At 40.9% G+C, this 21,213-nt stretch overlaps 3 protein-coding genes and 1 pseudogene across 3 annotated transcripts in view; 1 reads left to right on the forward strand and 3 right to left on the reverse strand.

Moving 5' to 3' along the window:
- The window catches only part of LOC134190958 (ankyrin repeat domain-containing protein 50-like), a 12,599-nt gene extending 3,341 nt beyond the window's left edge, over window positions 1-9,258 (reverse strand). The window contains exons 1-4 of the mRNA XM_062659513.1: window positions 9,224-9,258; window positions 1,362-1,462; window positions 1,187-1,279; window positions 146-247 (exon numbers count right to left, since the gene is read on the reverse strand). Of these exons, the coding sequence (XP_062515497.1) occupies window positions 146-247; window positions 1,187-1,279; window positions 1,362-1,460 (294 nt within the window). The 5' untranslated portion in view covers window positions 1,461-1,462; window positions 9,224-9,258. The remainder of the gene's footprint in view (window positions 1-145; window positions 248-1,186; window positions 1,280-1,361; window positions 1,463-9,223) is intronic.
- A 1,656-nt stretch (window positions 9,259-10,914) lies between these two features.
- Window positions 10,915-14,249, reverse strand: LOC134190839 (peroxinectin A-like). Its single transcript, XM_062659363.1, has 5 exons — window positions 14,150-14,249; window positions 12,358-12,502; window positions 11,885-12,050; window positions 11,636-11,806; window positions 10,915-11,140 (listed from the first exon to the last, which is right to left on the reverse strand). The coding sequence occupies exons 1-4, from the start codon at window positions 14,247-14,249 to the stop codon at window positions 11,666-11,668; spliced, it is 552 nt and encodes a 183-aa protein (XP_062515347.1). The 3' UTR covers window positions 10,915-11,140; window positions 11,636-11,665.
- A 510-nt stretch (window positions 14,250-14,759) lies between these two features.
- LOC134190840 (mitotic checkpoint protein BUB3-like) lies at window positions 14,760-17,165 on the forward strand (annotated as a pseudogene).
- A 40-nt stretch (window positions 17,166-17,205) lies between these two features.
- Window positions 17,206-20,877, reverse strand: LOC134191224 (GA-binding protein subunit beta-1-like). Its single transcript, XM_062659821.1, has 8 exons — window positions 20,814-20,877; window positions 20,234-20,335; window positions 19,818-20,011; window positions 19,675-19,757; window positions 19,281-19,336; window positions 19,052-19,219; window positions 18,662-18,728; window positions 17,206-17,748 (listed from the first exon to the last, which is right to left on the reverse strand). Exons 2-8 carry the CDS (start codon window positions 20,303-20,305, stop codon window positions 17,465-17,467), a joined length of 924 nt encoding a protein of 307 aa, XP_062515805.1. The 5' UTR covers window positions 20,306-20,335; window positions 20,814-20,877; the 3' UTR covers window positions 17,206-17,464.
- Window positions 20,878-21,213: the final 336 nt, after the last annotated feature.

A 21,213-nucleotide genomic window follows, 5' to 3' on the forward strand; every position in this document is an offset into this window, starting at 1 on the left:
ACACACACACACACACAATGAGATAGAATGTTCAACACACAAACACAAACAACAGCAAAATGAATGCATTACAATCGCAAATATGTTTAATACATGCACAACAGACACCACAATATCAACTCAACCCCTCAATACTCAAACTCACAAGATCTCCCTTCATCACATTAATATCTTTGGTCTTCAATAAAATATCAATGATCTTGTCCAACCCATTCCTTGCTGCTATTATCAAAGGTGTCCACCCACACTGCACACACAAGAATGTATTATTACAATCATTATTCCACCATCCCCTCCATGCTAAACCAAAACTCACCAACCAAAACAATTAATTACTGCAAACCTATTTAAACATGTTGGCTATCTCCACCTTCCTTGCTCGTCTGCAATTTTAAATTTGTGTATCTCAAACGTCATTCCTTGCAAATTTGTCACAACATTTGTCAAAGCTGACTGCTCAAGATCAATTAGAAAGCAGTCGTACAAGTACAACGTCTAACATCTCAACTAAAATATAAAAATCCGATTTCCTCATGTCACAACTTGATCTCTGCTTATCGTCTCCCCACTGACACAAAACCTTGTCTTACCAAAACACTTAAATCATTGACACAAGATAATCGTCTCTCTTAAGCCACAAACTTGATAAAAATAAAAATTGCCGTCTGCACATGTATGTATATCAAGCCAACCATTCATTCCCACATCAAATTACTAATCCCCACCTTCCTCTCTACAGACCATCTAACGTCATCTCTCTATACAAGACAGCACAGCAACACGCACGAGATCACAAGCAGTAACCCAAAATCATCATCCATCACAAATTTAATAAATTAATATCAATGACCCGTTAAATAAAACTACTTTTGTAAAACGTCTGCACCACACTTGAGAGTTTGGCTTTCACACTAAAACATGTTCATAGTTAGTAGAGAACAGTGGGACATGAAATCATGTTTAGATTGAAACGAGGGTTAGGTGATAGTGATGACGGTCAAGTTGAATGAAATAAAACCCAACAAGATTATTCATCTCTGCATGCAAAGTCACAAGTCAACACTGCTGCCTCTTGAAGAGAAAGAAGAAACGAAAACGTTGATTGTTGGATTAGATTGTTACATCTAGTTGATATCTATCATCTTATCAACAACACATCACACTTTCGCATACTCAATCAACTCACCCTGCCAGTCCCATTAACATCTGCTGATTTTGTGAGCAGCAACTCAACCATCTGCTTCTTATTCCTCCTACATGCTTGTATCAGAAGAGTGTTCTATTTTGAGATCAAACGACGTGCAGTTCATTTCAACATCCAATACACACATTTTATGATTATAGCACAACTGAACACATACCCCATACTTATGTGCATTGATGTCAACTCCTATCTCCAAAAGACGAGTTACTGACTGAATATCACCTCTCTTCGCTGCTTTGCATAATTCGTCGTTCATTTCTACACAACAAACAAACAATAACACTCCATCACACAAAACAACTCACAAATGAAACAAGATAAACTGATAGATAGGCGCGTGCGCGTCAATTAATGGCACCGCATGAGTTATGCAACAGTGACCACATTGTTACGTATGTGCATGGGGTTCAGCACTTAATTGTATTATATTTCCCTACAATAAACTCTATATGCACAGACAGACTAGACACTAGCTCTACTAGACTCGTACAGCTCTTCTAATCTCTAACAACCAATAGAAGTCTTTAGTAGTAACTCAATCCATATTAATAACTCCTCCTACTTAGTCTCATGACACCAAACCTTCTCTTCCTTATTGTGTTACTACTACTTGTAACATTGTCTACAAATCTAAACGTTCGAGAGGATGTCTGTTTCGAGCCAGATTTCTCCTTGTCATTGGAGGTGTAACTTCGACTTGGCAAGTCAAATCCTCTCGATCTTCTGATTTGATAGGTGAGAGTTGGTCTTTTTCTGAGCAATCTGCTGAAATATCTGGACCAGTGGTCGTAGATCTATCATCTCTTTTCAGTTGATCAGCATGTCTGTGTACAACTCTCTCTCTTTGCTTTAGATGTGGTAATCGACAGCTCCTGGTTTTTCGATAACCGTTCCATCTACCCATTTATCATCTGTTCCTTGATAATCCCCTAACCAAACTTTTCTCTCCAACGTCAAAATCTCTTGCTTTGGGATGCTTGTTCTTGCTGCCTAAGTTGATTTCTTTTTATGTTGCTGGCTAAAGTGGGTTCTAAAAAGCTCAACATTGAACGTACGCTCCTTCTCAGAAATAGCTCGAGTTGGCAATGCTCCAGGTGTAGAGTGGGACGTTTTCCTATACTGAAATAGAAAGGTTGCTAGTTTCTCCTTGACCTTTCCTGGTTCTTCACTCATGGCCTTCATTGCGCTCTTAAATGTTTGGACACACCTCTCCACCACACCATTTGACTTTGGGTGATAGGGTACCAACTTCAAATGCTTCACCCCATCCTTATTAAGAATTCCTTAAATTCAACTGATGTAAATTGTGGTCCATTGTCAGACAGTAAGATTTCGGGGATTCCATATCTAGCAAAAAAATCTCAAAGTGCTTGAATTGTAGCCCCGGTGGTGGTTCTAGACATCGGTATGACCTCCATCCACTTTGAATAAGTGTCCACCACAAGGAAAAATTCTTCTCTAGGAATGGTCCTGCGAAATCCACATGGATCCTTTGGAATGGGGTATCCGGCCACACCCAAGGATGGAAAGTAACCATTTCTGGGTCTTTGCTCAATCTTTGACATGCACTACATCCCTTGGCGACTTCTTCTATGGCCCTATCTATTCCAGGCCACCAAATATGTCTCCGTGATAGAGCTTTCATTCTGACTATTCCCAGATGACTTATATGTAATTCCTTGAGTAACTGAACTTGAAATTTCTGTGGAATGATCACTCGAATTCCCCATAAAAGGCACTCATCTTCCATGTTGATCTCCGATCTCCTTGCAAATATGGTTGTAATTCTTTGTCACTTTTTGCTGGCCATCCATGATATACATTTTGGACAATAATGGGTCCTTCTTGGTAGCTTGTCTCAAATCAGCATTGGTGATTGGTATTGAATCCAGTTGCATTAAATTGACCTTGCTTGCTTGAGCTGAACTGTTCTCGTCAGCGTGACTCTCTTTCAAGGATAATCTTGATAATCCATCTGCATTGTTGTGTCGGTTCGTGGATCGAAACTCGATTTGGTATTGATATGCTATGAGTAGCATTGTCCATCTTTGTAATCTAGGTGCGATTACACCAGTATTCCCTTCTTAGATCCAAAAATGGTAGTCAGGGGCTTGTGGTCTGTAACCATAGTGAATGGTCTTTCATAGAGAAATTGGTGAAACATTTTCACAGCAAAAATTAGGCTAAGTGCTTCTTTCTCTATTTGGCTATAATGTTGCTCTGCTTTAGTCAAGGTTCTTGACCCATAAGCAATAGGACGTTCACTTCCATCAGGCATAGTATGTGATAAAACTGCTCCAATTCCGTATGCTGAAGCATCACATGCTAGCCGTAGTGGTAACTCACTGTTGTAGTGAACTAATACTTGAGCTGAAACAAGTTGTTCCTTCAACTTGTGAGATCCCTGCACTCCTTGCTCCATTTCCATGGTTGACTCTTTCTTAGCAGTCGATTCAGTGGTCTACAAGTCATTGAAAGATTCTTCACAAAACAACCGTAATAGTTTACCAGTCCCAAGAATGACTTCAGTTCTTGCGTGGTACTGGTGCTTCCTTGATTGCTTGAATTCTCTGAGGGGAGGTACTGAGTCCTCGTGCTTGTATGCAATAACCCAAATATTCCACTTTGGTCTGCATCCACTGGCACTTGTTTCGTTTTCAATCTCAAAACATCTTGCAATCGCTTTAGAACTGCTTCCAAATTAGTCAAAAGCTCTTGATCATCATTCCCTGTGATGAGGATGTTGTCCAGATAACAAATGACTCTAGGAATTCCTTGCAAAACACGTTCCATAATGTGCTAAAACACTAGTCGTCAGAGTCACTTAGATTTGTCTAAAAAATTCATTTTGCGTCTGTTTGGCAATCCGCTACCCAATGTGTCTTCGAATACAACGTTCTACCATTCTGTCGAGTTACAACTGGTTTGAGCGAAGTTCGAGATCGAGAACAATGGCTACCCCGAAAGCCTAGAGACGCGTAGCTTGGCAAAAACAAACCCACAAGTAAAAAGGGGATACGTAGACATGTACACAGCCGGGGGTTTGAGCTCAAAAAGAGCGCGCAGTTCCAAAAAAATTGGTGTCCCATGCGTGGACAGGAGCATCTACTCACCTTATTAATCTAAAAAATCGTTTCCGTGTCCGACTACAGATGAGACTACGAACGATTCGTTTAAGTGACCAAACGGCGATGAAAACGCTTCATGAACTTCCGTCGCCCCATCCTTTGTATTGTAGCTAGGGATTATGTGTACTTGACAACCAAGAAACACCTTCAGGAGTTGAATGCCACCTACAGTCAACTATTCACACACATCCCGTACTGTACAGTAGAACCAATCCTTTACTACAATGTGCTGCATCAACACTGTTGATAGTCAATGTTTGCCGATATCAATTTCTATGTCAGTAAATAGAGCAACGCCTCTGTTAGCGGACACCATCAATCGTCGGACAGCCGCGCAAGAAGTAAACGAAGTAAGACTGAGCTTTGTTAGAGCCCAAAGGCTTGAAACGGTTATGCTAGGACGGTAAACGTGATCCTTCTTTGCGACCCCGTTCATCGGACACCACCATCATTCACCGGACACGACCTCCCCAATCAAACGCAAAGGCAATTCTGCAACTTCGCACCTGAGATAGGTTTATAGGTGGCTAGCTAACACAACAACACTATCACAGTCTCCGTTTGTGTACGTACATACTCTCCAGAAGAGACAGCGCACGCTCATTGAGTCGTGGTAACGCCCCTTTCATCGGACAGTCGTTTTTTCTTTGCAGCAGCAGTCTACAGGTAATAATGTCATGAGAGAGAGTTGGAAGGAAATATCGTACGGCCCCGAATTCGTTTGACCTTTAAGCTGGATTTACAATATGCAAACGCTTGAGCGTTTTATTTGACTCAGCAACGGCTATTAGCGGAAACTGCTGAATATTCTCTGCCGACAAGTTCACTCTGTTGGCATCTACTAGCCCTCCGGTGCTGTCTAGTCTTCCCAACGTAAGAATTCGAACTCCTGAGTGTCGTGCAGCACAACTGCACAGGCTTGATGCACACGGATGTAGCAGACGATTCACGTCATCCATGTTCGAGCTTTGCGGTGAGCACATTCTCCCAACTCGCACAGGAACAGCCCGTGCTTTCCTTTCAAGGCCCCTAAATTGTTACTTGGTTCTGCATAGGACGTGTGCAGGTTGTCGTAGCCGTGGATTAAGGTAACGTATTAATACCTTATTACTCAAGTCTAACACAGACGCAACGACTACAAGTACAAGCAAACTATAACAATAACTAAGGAGTCACGTGACGTAGCACACGCTATCTACTACACAGGTGTTTCTGTCTCAGTTTGACATCTACCTTTGCCTGACCTTGCACCGTCACGAAGTGCAGCACGTCATCGTTTGTACAACCAGCTGTACCGAATGCAGGAACTTTGTTTACTATCAGAGCAGCTAGAACCTTCGAAGACCCCTGCTTCTCGTAGGTAAAGTTGAATTAAAGTAGGAAAAGTAATAGCTGGCAGCGTGGGAAAAATCTTGAATCTCGCTAACTATATATCGCAAACAGATAATTCTAACATCATTAGGAAGTTAGTGATGACGAGAAGACAAATATATAGAGCTTGTTTCTGATCAGTATTGTACAACAACAGGATTGGCTACTTCCTGTATAGCACGCAATGTGATTACGCCCTCATGACCAATTAGAACGACAATCTGTGACTTCACACCGCCAGGTCAATTGTGGCTGGCATTCTAATCACTACAGGGGTCATCTGTTCCAGAAACAAAGGCTTCTTCGCTTTCCAAAGTCTCTTCTTTTTCACGCCTTACTTCAATGACAACACAGTCGACCGCTTCTTTAACTATCCCGTCGGTCTCTCGATGAACTCGCTTCGCTTTTAATGTGTAATGTAATCTGTATACCTTCCGTGATGCCCTCTTAGGCTCCTATATCTACATAAACGTTTGCCGCAATTCCCACACTGCCAGCTATTGCTTTTCCTACTTTAGATAACGTCAAGTCCTTGTCAATGCGCGCTACGCAGTGATTGACTTTCTTTGCAAAGAGTAAAAGAGCGTTTTAGCACTTCAATCGTGCCCTCTCATCGGTTTCGGTTGTCGTCTTCTTTGTTGAACGGCTAGTTCGTTCAAGCGACATCTTTTACACGTTCTAGTGGGGGCGTGGTTGTATGAGAAATGACTCAGAATTGCCATCAAGCACTCTAGGCAAGTGTTCTGCGTTCTGCGGCGTTTCAGATAGCTGAATTTAATCAACTGCAGTTATTTGAAACCTAGAGCTGTTGCTGAGAAGGTAGGAAGGCAAGAAAATGGGTGTCCGACGATTGGGGCCGCTAGCACGGGTGTGACTGCATGACTGAAACTCATATAGATCTTGGCTGACATGCAGGGTAACAACACGATTTGTAGGTAAAGAGTTGTTGATTAGCGATATATAAGTAACTAGTAGACTCGCCCCAGACTCAGTGTGGATTGCAGCACCGGATGTACCAAGGGGCGGTACCATACCAGACGTAGTGGTGATGGCGGCGCATCCGGGGCACACTGTGTCTGGGGCGAGGCTAAGTAACTAGGCTGAAGACGCTACGACGGAAGCCATAGCGTCTTCAGCCTAGTTACTTAGCCTCGTCCCAGACGCTACGGAAGCCGGTAGCGGCGGATTGATATCAATCCGCCGTTCTCGGCCGCACTGATATCAATAGCCACAAATAGTGTAGCGCACGTTATCAAATGTGTAGAATTTATGTAATATCAATGCCACAATCATTAGTTAATATTAATGTACTGCAAAATAACGTGTGCTATTCTAGATACAATGGACACGTTACCACCTTGTATTCTCATTGTATTCTAAATAAATGAACTGTGGAACGTGTGTGCGCGCTCTTCGATCAGCAGCTAAGGGGACCCCAGTTTGGGATCGCTGTTTGCTGCACGTCATGGAAACGGTACTAATCGACTTTCCAGTGAATTGGATACGAGTAGCCCTTGACTCTTCTGATGCGATGATTGTTGGTGCACTGAAATCTTTTTGTTATGTTTAAATAATTAATTAAATTGATTAATTAATAATAATTACAAAATTAGACAAATACACACATGCACACACTTAGTTGTAGATGTGTTCAGTAATGATGTAGTCGTTATTGTAGAGTTATACATTGCAGAAATTTTCAAAAGATAATTTCAAACTTAATGCAGGACTGAAAAACATCCTTGGATTGAATTATTGTGTGAATTCATGTTATTCTGTTCCTGCTGTGTATGAAATCTCTACAATAACTAATACATCACATGTGTGGGTGAGTGGTCATCTGTGTATGTGCACACACACACACACACACACACACACACACACACACACACACACACACACACACACACACACACACACACACACACACAGATATATAATACACAGATGACCACTCACCCACACATGTGTCTATGATATGATATATTAGTTATTGTAGAGATTTCATACACATCAGGAACAAAATAACATGAATTCACACAATAATTCAATCCAAAGACGTTTTTCAGTCCTGCATTAAGTTTGAAATTATCTTTTGGAAATTTCTGCAATGTATAACTCTACAATAACGACTACATCATTACTGAACACATCTACAACTAAATGTGTTCATGTGTGTATTTGTCTAATTTTGTAATTATTATTAATCAATTTAATTAATTATCTAAACATACCAAAAAGATTTCAGTGCACCAGCAATTATTGCATCGGAAGAGTATGGTTTCTGAAACCCACTACTCGTATCCAATTCACTGGAAAGTCGATTAGTACCGTTTCCACGACGTGCACCAAACAACGATCCCAAACTGGGGTCCCCTGAGCTGCTAGCAGATCGAAGAGCGCGCACACATGTTCCACAGTTCATCTAGTTAGAATACAAGACGGTGACGTGTCCATTGTATCTAGAATAGCGCACGTTATTTTGTAGTACCTAGAAAAGTAAATTTTTTACACATTTGGTAACGCGCGCTACACTATTTGTGTCTATTGATATCAGTGCGGCAGAGAACGGCGGACTGATATCAATCCGCTGCTACACCGGCTTCCGTACGTTACTGTTCGGTGAACGATGCGTTTGTCCGATGAACGGGGTATGCAAGGCTCCGCACAGTTTTCAATCTCACTCTAAGCAGAGAAGAGGTACAATGCTCTCTTTTGGTGTGCTCAATTACAACTTGGATACCTACATTTATGATGTGGTAGGGAGTGCGTTCAAAAACGGATAACTGAGAACTCGCGTCCGGAATATGATGGTCCGAGGAACGGGGCCGCGCTCCATACCACTGTCGATACTGAGTGTATACCTAGACTGTACATTTCAATTGTCTTGATCACGATCACAAACGACGACTACGTACCTATACCAGGCCTCTAGACGTAATCTAAACTACTAGGAAGTTTGCATGTTTACTTCCATGACAGCTAAGGTTTCAACAAATACGTATTGTATATCTAGGACTCGGCGTTTCAGTGCGGTCTGAAAACTCCGTTGGACGTGTTACTCACGAACGCGAGGCGCATACGGATACCGTACAACTAGTATAAAGTTTGCATGACATTAGGTTTTCTTCCATGACAGGATTTCAACAAATACGTGTTGTCTAGCTACGACCCTGCAGCGTTTCAGTAGACGGTCAGAAAACTCCTTTGGACGTGTTACTCACCACTGCGAGGCGCCTACGGATAACATACAACTAGTATTCTGTCCACTCTATCTTGTCTAGATCACATTCTTCTACTCTTCCCAGCTTATGGCCTGCCTAGAACCTCGTTGCCAGTTGTTACATATGTGCACGGAGTTCAGCACTGGTATTTCCGTACAATAAACTCTATACGCACAGACAGACTAGGCACTAGCCACTAAGCTCGTACAGCTCTTCAACAACTAACCAATACAAGTCTGTTGTAATAACTCAATCCATATTAGTAGTCTCAATACACCACACATATCACAGCCAACCTTTTCTATAGTGCTGTACTCACTGCATACACACCGACTGACAATGACTGAGTCTACAAAGAAGGGAACAGTCCCTGGGACGTTTGATATCTACATTCTACGCATGCGCATCCATTAACTCACGTGATCAATTAATCATCACGTGCAATAATCTTCAAAGCAGACGATTAATTAAATCAAATGTTGTGTGCTGTGTTTACAGGTATAGTAACAGATATTGTAGATTGGAGACGTTCAATACACTTTGAGTATTTATTGTCATCAATTAATTAAATCAGTTATATGAAACAGACAGTCATCTAGACCAATACAAACTGAAAGTTGCTAGTCAAAATAGAATGAAGAGGCAAGCTACGTAGATATCCAGCATATCAATACAATAGCACCACACAAGCACGTCTCTTGTGCAGACAATAGAGAAAGCAAACTTTCTCACTTAATAAATTAATCAAGAGGATAATCGCTGTCTGGCATATATCCCTTATTTCTCTAATCAAATGCCATGTTTGCCATCTGCACGTCGTACTTCCTCGCCGACTTGCTGCCACTACGCTTCTTTACACAAAAGCAGATGCTCACAGTGAAGAAAACGAGAAAGAGCAAAAAGAATGCACCACCGACAGCAACAACAATCTTTCCTGGAGTCGATTCCAGAAGGTCCGACCAATCGTACGATGACTGGCCGTCGTCTGTAGGTCGAGATTCCAACTGTGGCTTTTGACCCAATATTAATGTTGTGATTTGTTCGTTCAGTTTGTTGATGTTTTGCTTTGCCTTCTGATTCTCTGTCAGCATGAGTTGATACTTAGAGTTTAGTTCACTCTTTTCTGCTGTCAGTCGATCGATCGTTCGTTGCATGGTGGATATAATAACTTGTTGATTGTGTTCGGTCGAGGGCACACTGGTTGCTGTGTTTGCACACGAGCAGATTGTTAGATCTTGTAAAGCTTGGTTTCTTGATACTTCACATCGTTGTATTTGTCGATTAAGAAAAGTCACATTTGTTTGAAGTTTGTTGACTTTGGTGACGAGGCCGAGCGATTTGGTTTGCTCCAGTGAAAGTTGTCGTTTCAAGCCAGACACCACGCCTGCCTCAAGCAACAACTGTTGCTGTAATCGTGTGTTGTTTTCCTTCAGTCGATTAAGTGGTGCAGGATCTGGAGTGGGACATGACGTGTCAGGTGGTGTGGTTACAGAATCTGTTGTTGTTGGTATTGCTGAAGATGGTTATGTTGTGACTCGTGCATCTGTGGTGGGAAGTTGAGTTGTTGAAGCATGTGAAGTTGGAGCAATGAGAGCTGTGGGTTGTGAGTTGGTCTGCACAACTTTTTATTTCACTCATGAGGTTCGTGACAGTTTGGTTGAGAGAGTCGACCTTCATGTGAAAATGAACATCAGACGATCGTGTGTGTGTGTGTGTGTGTGTGTGTGTGTGTGTGTGTGTGTGTGTGTGTGTGTGTGTGTGTGTGTGTGTGTGTGTGTGTGTGTGTGTGTGTGAACGCATTATGAATATACTTGTGTGTTGTAATATCACAAATCCCTTGCTTACCGATTGTTCCAGATCATTCACTTGATCAACGAGTGTCATCTTTTCATTTGAAAGTAATGTGATGTTAGACTTACAAACATTAGCCTAGACAAACTCACTGTTATGTAGAATCATTGGAGCATTTGTCTCGACCTACTTGCTGCTCTGCTGCTGCTCGTGTTTGCCTCAAAGTCTCGTCTGATGCAGTAAGAGATGCAGTGAGTAAAGTGACATTTTGCTCTAGAAATGAGACTTAATTGTTGTGATAAAGTAGTAATGTTTGTAGCTTGTTTGGTTGTTAGTGTTGAGAGATAGTCTCGGTCTTTCTCAGTTAGAGTACACTGATGTTGTAGTTGACTGAGTTGAGTAACATTAGCTTGACGTTACATCTGAAAGTAGATAAAATGGAATTCAGCTGACTTACACCTATAAACATGCGTATCAGACAGACAGACAGACAGACAGACAGACAGACAGACAGACAAATCACACGAATGCATTGCATTGGTTTTATCAGAATGCCTGTGAAGTCTCAGAGTTCACTATCGTCGTGAGCCACGTCATCGCTACACTATACTTCTGATAATCGCCCGGATATAGTCGTCTTTGATTCAGAAACAGGGTCAGATATTGAGTTAGATATTGCCCTAGCTCATCCATGGAGCTCAGATATTTTTTCAACATCGAGAAGCGTTGATGGAACAGCATCCAAAAGCGAGAAGAGACAAACAAACAAATAAACAGACAAACAAATGGATAAACAAACAAATAAACAGACAAACAAACAAACAGACAAACAAATAAACAGACAAACAAACAAACAGACAAACAAATAAACAGACAAACAAACAACTAACAAACAGATCTGACATTTACAAACTTACATTAAGATGTTTGGCTTTATAGATGTCACATTACCGATTGTGCTCACGCACAAACAGCAAGTGCAGAGCTATAAGACCCGGCTGTACATTACTTCGAGTGTCACCAGCAATCAACAACGTCGACTGTGGCCGACCCACAGGATTGTCATTTGCCAATCCAAACGTGTTATACTGCAAGACACATACGACACATCAACATGCCAAAATGTGGACTCATCATGTATGCATGCAGACAACAAGTGTGTTTACTGGAATGATGCCGTTGTCTTGCAATTTCATTTTTCCATCTTGAAGAGTGCGCAGCACCTCTACGACAATATCACTAGATGAAGGGTAGACGTTCAAAGCGTCGATGTAGGCTGTGATCTTGTTGAGCTGTTCATGTGACACTCCAAAACCTCGACAGGTGCAGACACTATTGACAAAGGATGTTTAATTTAAGGTGATACAAATTGATAATAATTATATTAATTAATTACTACAATATATTATTAATTATCTATTAAATATTAATTTATAATATATATTTTTTATATTTTAGATGTTTTATTATTGTAGGTCTCAAGAAGGACACACACACACACACACACACACACACACGCACACACCTTCACACACACACATACCACACACACACACACACACACACACACACACACACACACACACACACACACACACACACACAATGTGATCCATATCTGCAAGATACATCATCACACCTTTGGTACTGTGATGGAAATCTATACGTCGCTTCTGTCGACTTGAAACTCGAACCGTGGCAGTGGACTAGAGAAGTCGGTGTCGTGAGCCAAGAACTGACCCCATTGTGCAAACATGTCACTAAGAAAATGGTTTGCTCCCAACCTAAACAGAACAAGTAGCCTGTGAGTTTAAATAACATTATTACCACATCATATTGTCTGTCTGTTTGTCCGTCTGTACATGTGTGTCCTTCTGTCTGTCCGTTTGTGTATGCGTGTGTCCTTTTGTCTGTCTGTCTGTCTGTGTATGTGTGTGTCCATTTATCTGAATGTTTGAACTCTATTGTGACTGCTCATCAATCTAGCTAACTGTCTGTCTGTCTGTCTGTCTGTCTATCTTTCTTTTCATATATTTTCATAAATGAATGCTATTACAACTAAAACTATTTAGAATGTTCAAGAGACCCAATAGGGTCAATACACATCACAAACTAATGTACGCAAAACTGAGTATGATAGTTCTTTACATTACTGGAGCTCATAGATAAAAGGTGTGATAGTTTCCTTGCAATAGTCTTAGCATTGCAACGTTGTAGCGCTGTTGAGAATCGTTTTCTCCAGTAACACATGAATTCATTAGCATTCTTATTGCCATCATCATCCGTCGACCTGGTTGATAGTTCCTGTAGGTATCTGGTGGCTCGTTCTCCCCAATGGCCAAAATGCTCAAATACAAGTGGAACAAGTGTCAAGGAAGACGCACCGGGGAGAGTGACTTGACTATATTTGGTTAACTTCCTGTTCTCTATCTTTCTGTCTGTCTGTCTGTCTGTCTGTCTGTCTGTCTACATCTGTGTGTGTGTGTGTGTCCGTCCGTCTGTCTGTCTGTCTATCTGTTTGTCCATCTGTTGACTTGTATGTCCCGTTGTCTGTCCATCTTTATCCATGTATGTCTGCCACTGCTTGTCAACCCAATTCTTCCATGTTTGTCTGTTTTCCTGTCTGTTTTTCTGTCTGTCTGTTTCAACTTCTTTCCAATAAAGCCATGATCCATACTTGATGAAAAAGTTTATTACTGATAAGGCGTGGAGAAGGTCGTGTGCTTCCCTCTCCTGCATATTCAGTGATCTCAGTTTTTCTGTGCATTGGCAGTTTGGTTTTGCAACTCCATCTGCATAACGTGATGACATGTCTCGTTGCAGATTTTCATTTACTGCCCCCCACCAGTGTGTGCTGTTTTGGTTGTTTGAAACGCCATCAAATCGTATAGAAATATTATGAATAGAAACAGACAAATTTGCAGATAAATAAACAAACAGTCAGATTGACAAGCAAACAGACATAAAGTAAAACGGACAAACATGCAACAGACAAACAGACATACATTTTTTGTTACAAGAGCCCCTAAGGCCCAGGTTAGATACTGCAGTCACTAAGCACTTGCTACGATACTTTACAATATAACTCTATCAGCAGTCACTACATGTCACCACGTGCTTCCAACTTGCTGCTTGGACAGCATTAACTGACACCCTGGAGAGAGAAGCAATTGTATGTTAGTTCCTTACCCAAGGGAACTTATGTATGTGGCCCTCCCGCACTTGAACTCTGACCCAAAGGTCCCGGATGTTGCCAATCTCCAACTGCACACTCTAATCAATTGAGCCACATACATACATACATACATACAGACAAACAGACAGACAGACAATTAATTTCTAGACATTCAGTTAGCGACTAACCTGTCAGAAACTAACGGAAATTTCCTGATACAGTCAGCCGCAAGTTTCTTGATAATATATCGTTTCACCTCCACGGTTACAGATCCTGTTGTAGTTCTGTTTTGCACAAGTGATGGCGGTTCCACCTAACACTGTAGTCAAATGTGATTTCCTGCTCTTCTTTGACATTATCAATAGTAAGAGCAACAGAATCACCACCATGATTGACAAAAGCTATGACCTTGTCTCCTTTCTGAAATTAATTAAATACAAATTTCAAAAAAATTAGTTATTAATTAATTGAAATAAAAATTAATGAAACATAAAATGATTGATTACATATGACAGCATAATATTGAGAAATTAACTTACCACATTGTTGACTGACTTGATTGTTAACTCTGGGCAAAAATTGATGTTGTTGTGTTGGCGTATGGGTCACTGTATAGAAGCACAAAATAGTTAAACATACATGCACACATGCACGCACACACACACACACACACACACACACACACACACACACACACACACACGCACGCACACACGCACACACACACACACACACACACACACGCACGCACGCACGCACACACACACACACACACACACACACACACACACACACACATGATGTTACTTGCATGATGCCAAGCCAGCGGTCATGTCCACCCCAGCAGGAGCATATAAAGAGAGAAGATGGAGCGTCCATCTAGACATGGGTGGGGTGATATCGATATCGTTGGGATGGTAAGAGGCGGAGTCACTATCCTAATATGGTAACTTTGAGTTAGCGCTAGAACGACAGCTTTGACACTTTCGCTGCAAGACGCGCTTGCAAAACGAGACGTAGACGTCGACAGTAACATTGACATCAGTACAGCGCGCTAGCACTACTCAGCTAGACAGGAAAGTGGTAAATCCGCATATCCTTTCATAATGTGACCTTGGTGAAGGGATCCGGCTTTCTTCTTCTTGTCAGGTCATTGTTCGAGCGTTGATCAGCTTTCTCGCTGCTTCCTCCGGCCGCTGTGGATTGTGGAGAAATTGGCGCGTTTTTTAGAGCGTCCGCTTGTATGATGTCGACAGCAACGTGCCGAGAGTGCAGTACCACCACGCCGCAGCCGTTCTCGACTGCTCGGGGCGCACTAGGACGCGATTCGATGGTTGAATCATTGTCCGGCTCTTGGTCGGTGCTTGACAAAGACGCTGACATAGCCACATACGACAGGCATCTTTAGGTGTCGTGTGTAGTGTAGAGGGAGTTGGGATAAGACTGTTAAATTGTGGGATGTAAGAAACAATCGAGGTGTTGCAGGCACTCTTGATCAACAGGAAAAGGTCTGACCCTCTGTGTACCATCTATACATTCAATTTTTCTTTCATTTTGTGATTCTAGGTTTATAGGATGGATGTTAGTCAAGAGAAACTGATTGTTGGCTCTGTGAGTTGTCGTTTGTGATAGACCAGCAGTTAGCTGTTAATTAAGTTGATTTTGTTTGATTGTAGAAAGGAAGGCATGTGTTGATCTGGGATCTTAGGAGCACTGTAAGATGGTGGCTGTAATGTTGTTGACAGACTAGCAACGGACATACAGACAGACAGCTAGACAGACAGACAGCTAGACAGATAAGCAGAGAGAAAGAAGACAACATAGACACTTGCAAACAACCATGCAGTTCAGGGAGGGTGGAAGCAAATTTTTATTGATCTGGTGTAACGCGTTAAGAGGCTTAGCTTTATCACCTGACTATAATATGATTAGTTACATGATAATTACAATATTAAATAACTCTTGTTATACACTTTCAGAACTCATAAAATGTCACCAAAAATGCCAAGACCTTGTTCACTACCTTTTACAAACTCACTAGCGGCCGGGACGTTTCAAAGCATCTACTGAAAATTAACATTATGCAAACACACTCCTTTGTTTGTACTGTCCACTTCTGCAACAAAATTTGTATAAGAATATGGTTAGAGACTGTAATGTTGAAATCTCAACAAATATGTAATTTATTTAATTAATCAGTTAGTTATTGACCGGAAGTTTCAGGCAATGTGCTACTGGCAAAGCCAGACTTTCTGACCATTGGTCTGGTAATTGCCTCGTCCCTGCAGTCGGACACTGGTATTTGCATGCTGTAAATACTAATTATATGATGATATTTGTGATACACAGAGTGAGCCTTTATGGCGAAGGGAGTCGACTCTGAAATACCAAACTCGTTCAATTAGGTGCTTTCCTAATGGCCAAGGTCCACACACACAGTTGTACAATATATTACAATGTATGCATATCAACAGCCAGTCTTGTGTGTATGTTTGTTAGGCTATGTTTTGAGTTCGATTGAAGGTCGTGTCGCAGTCGAATTCTTTGATCCCAGTCCGGACGCCCAGAAAACCAAATATGCATTCAAATGTCACAGAATCAAGGAGAACGGCAACGAGACCATTTACCCTGTCACAGCCATTTCATTCCACTTGATGTGAGTAACTATTAAAATTATAAAATAAATATATATTTTATATATTAAATTATATAAAATTTAATTAATTTTTTAGTCATAACACGTTTGCTACTGGAGGGTGTGATGGTTTTGTCAATGTGTGGGATGCATTCAACAGAAAAAGATTAGCTCAGGTGCATTCCTTGATTTTTTGTTTACTCACTGCCACTCACTTGTCTCTCTCTCTCTCTCTCTCTCTCTCTCTCTCTCTTTCTAGTTTCATCGTTACCCAACAACAATCGCTTCTCTCTCATTCAATTGTGATGGCTCATTACTGGCCATAGCATCATCCTACATGCTAGAAGAAGAAGAAAAAGAGTCAGTCGCCGTGTTCGTTACCAATCTTGTTTCGCTATCATGTTTGTTGTGTGTTAGGAGTCCTCCAAGAGACACTATTATTATTCATCATGTGACCGACATGGAGACGAAGCCTAAGTGAAAGGAATTGTTGTACATTTTAGTGACAAGTGAGAGACAGTGTGATACTAGCTGGAACTAGTAATGTCATCAAACTAACGAGACGTGCAGGCTCTTTTATGTTAGAAATACGTCATGATCACATGTTTTACAACACAAACATGTACATCTACCATGATCCTTTCTGGTTATCTGACTTCTATTGGCGGCCACTCGGTTCACACAAGTTTCTGGTGCATCGTTGTAATAGACCACCATCGTGTCTAATATTTCAACACCCCCCCCTAATGCATTGATATGTGAGTATTGACCAGAAGCATAAAAACGCATTTGATGTCTTCACTTTTCTACACAATCACTAGACTGCTACGTTTGGATTAAAAATGACAACAAATCACAATTGAGGACATTTAACTACGACAACACTATTAATATGCAATACAAGAACACATTCCCTTGTTTCTTCATCTTCCCAAATTACATTTTGTCCATCGCTTCTTTGACTTCAGCAAATATTGGATTTTTTATGATTTTGCACGCATCCAGCAGTTTGTCTGCTGCTTGTTTCTCTCCTACTTCCTGTGCCATCACATCAAATAAAGCTTGAACTTTATCACAATCATTGACCAGAACAGTGAATTTGTTCAGCTGATCTGGTGTTTCTCCACAATCACGACCGAGTGCATACCATCTGGTAGAGCCAACTCCTTGAATTGCCTGCAGAACTCGACGAGAATACGAATCACGCCTATGATCATCCTCTAGTGTAAGACACAAACATCATTTCTTACAATGAAATACAAACTTGTACAATAAAGTGGTCAGAAGACTAAACAGGAAAATGAAGCAAAACAACAGAGAGACTGGAAGATCAAGAGACTGACAGATACGCAGCCATAATGCAACAAGCATACACACACACACACGCCCACCCACCCACCCACCCACCCACACACACACACACTAACCATAACCAGCCCATTTCGAAAGGTGATGGCACAAACAGCGAAAAAAAGCAAATGTCTACTCATTTCATCTACCAGTTTGTAAATAGGTAATATATTGTACAGCGTCCTGAATCATTCAATGCTCCACACAGCAAGATATGTCAAACTGCTGCTTTTTTGCTAACACGGCAGTAGAAATCGCCGGCAAGCACCATATTCCATCGTTCTACTTCATTCCACGCTGGAAACCAACTTCTTTTGTCCATGCCGCGCCACCATCTTACTGCTGGACTCCGTCGTAACAGGAAATAGACGTAAAGTCATGAAAATGAGTACTTCAACGTTGTAAGCAATCGAAGCACTTTACAATGTGGGAGTAGTGCGACGGTTGTTCTTTGCAAACAAACACGTTGCCGTGGGCTCGCTCCCAAACGCTATGTGTGGCACTCCGGTCGATCTGAGATGGTTTATCGTAATGATGCTGTTTGAAGATATCGCAGAAGCCAGATGGTAAGCCAGAGACGGTCAAATCTTCCAGAGCCGACACGCTCAGGAGGCTGCTATGCTACTTCCGGACAAACACACACACACACACACACACACACACACACACACACACACACACACACACACACACACACACACACACACACACACATTGACAAATACAACAATGCACCCACTTATCCAGTGATTCTAGCATGTGAAACTAACAATCAGTATCTACCTGTTGACTGAGCAAATGAGCTAGCAGTAGATTGAACTCTGGATGCTGTCACATCATCTTCCACAACCTGAAAATGCAAAGACATCAAGAAGTAAAATATTCTGTCTCATCTATACGACATAGTCAATCAGTCATCTACAACATTTTATTGATCACTAATAACAATTAACTAATAATTAATATATAAAATAAATATAACAAAAATTAATTCATTAATTATTATCACTTGGGTGAGTGGTGATATCAATAATGTTAATTCTAATTTATTATTACTAAATTGACGAGCCAGTGGGTATGAACAGAATGCAGCAACTTTGACTGACATGTATACAACTATCTGTACATCAATGATAATCATCATTAACACGAATGCCATCTAACTGAACAAACCTCATCACTCTCAACATTAGCTACGGCTCTGATTCCTGCCAATCGTGCTTTCAAAGATGTAATGTCTTTGCTCTTTGATTGTAATTGCACGTCTTTCTCTGCCACTTCTTTGCTCTTTGATTGCAATTGCACGTCTTTCTCTGCCAACTGTCTTTTCAGTAACGTCACCTGCAACACCAAATAATGTAATACAGTAACGTAACCTTCACTTGCTATTTATATTCCTCACTGTATGTCCATGTTTCCTCACTGTAGCTATGTGCTCCTCTCTCTTTGGTATCTTGACTGTGAAAATGACAAACACATTACAAACATACATATGTATGTATGGATACATCATTTAACATCTTCACATTAAAATGTGTGAGTTGTGAAAGTCAACACAGAAAATTATATTTCTAAAGCAATACAACACTTTCATATCACCTCCTTGCATCACATACAATTCAATTACAGTTAAATTCACAAACTCACTGTCATACAAATGAATAGATGGACAGACAGACAGACAAAACAAAAAGAGACAAAAAATGGATGCAAAAACAGAACATTAGAAAATAATTTATACATGAAAAACAAATTAGAGAAAAGTAAACAAAAAATTAATTGTTTCTTTCACGTACATCTTATGGCTTCTTCCATCATCTCAACCACATCACTGTGACCACGTCGCTTAGCAATCTCCAGTGGTGATCCTTCCCTCTTACTATTCCACAATGACATCACGTTAGTAATATTATTGACTGAAGGATATTGAATGCATCACTTCTCATGTTGGGGACTCGCTCCATGTTTTAGGAGAACATCAACACAACACACATGACCATGACGGGCAGCATACCACAGTGGTGTACGATCAGCATTATCATTGATATCAACAGGAACAGAACACGACACAAGTCTCTCTACAATGGTCACGTGATTATACCTTGCAGCATAATGGATGGCTGTCCATCCCCGCTGAGTAAACAAGAAACTGATAAGATAGTGAGAGAGTGTTTATGTTAAAATATATTAAAGCAACAGACATTCCATTCAACACACACAATGAGACATTCAATAGAATGATCAACACACAAACACAAACAATAGCAAAATCAATGCATTACACTCACAAATATGTTTAATACATGCACAACAGACACCACAATATCAATTCAACCTCTCAATACTCAAACTCACATGATCTCTCTTCATCACATTAATATCTTTGGTCTTCAATAAAATATCAATGATGTCGTACCACCCATTCATTGCTGCTGTTATCAAAGGTGTCTCTCCAAACTACACACACAAGAATGTATTATTATAATCATTATTCCACCATCCCCTCCATGCTAAACCAAAAGTCACCAACCAAAACAATTAATTACTGCAAACCTATTTAGACATGTTGCCTATCTCCACCTTCCTTGCTCGTCTGCAATTTTAAATTTGTGTATGTCAAACGTCATTCCTTGCAAATTTGTCATAACATTTGTCAAAGCTGACTGCTCAACATCAATTAGAAAGCAGTCGTACAAGTACAACGTCTAACATCTCAACTAAAATATAAAAATCCTATTTCCTCATGTCACAACTTGATCTCCGCTTATCCTCTCCCCACTGACACAAAACCTTGTCTTACCAAAACACTTAAATCATTGACACAAGACAATCTTCTCTGTTAAGCCACAAACTTGATAAAAATAAAAAGAGCTGTCTGCACATGTATGTATATCAAGCCAACCATTCATTCCGACATCAAATTACTAATCCTCACCTTCCTCTCTACAGACCATCTAACGTCATCTCTCTATAGCCTCAACACTAGGGCGAATTTTTTTTTTGGGCCCACTTTCTTCAGTACCCGGATAAACGTCCCGTATACCTGTAATCTGCACGTGACGTTAGCAGAAGGAACGAACATGATTGTATTGTTGTTTGCGTTCGTTGACTACTGCGCACCTTGCGACGCCACACCATTGACGTTGCTGAAGCGGTAGCTGCGTCGTAATTTTCGAACTCGGAGGCCATCAAAGCACATACGCACAAAGTAGCTATAGCAGGTAGGCTAGACGTTTCGTCTACCTTACGTTGTGATAACTTATTTTTCTTAGTTCATAATTCAGCAGAAATCTGCGTCAGTGCACTTGCATCGCAAAAGGAGCTGTTCCAACTTT

Source organism: Corticium candelabrum, chromosome 15, assembly GCF_963422355.1.
Source record: "Corticium candelabrum chromosome 15, ooCorCand1.1, whole genome shotgun sequence".
Lineage (NCBI taxonomy): Eukaryota > Metazoa > Porifera > Homoscleromorpha > Homosclerophorida > Plakinidae > Corticium > Corticium candelabrum.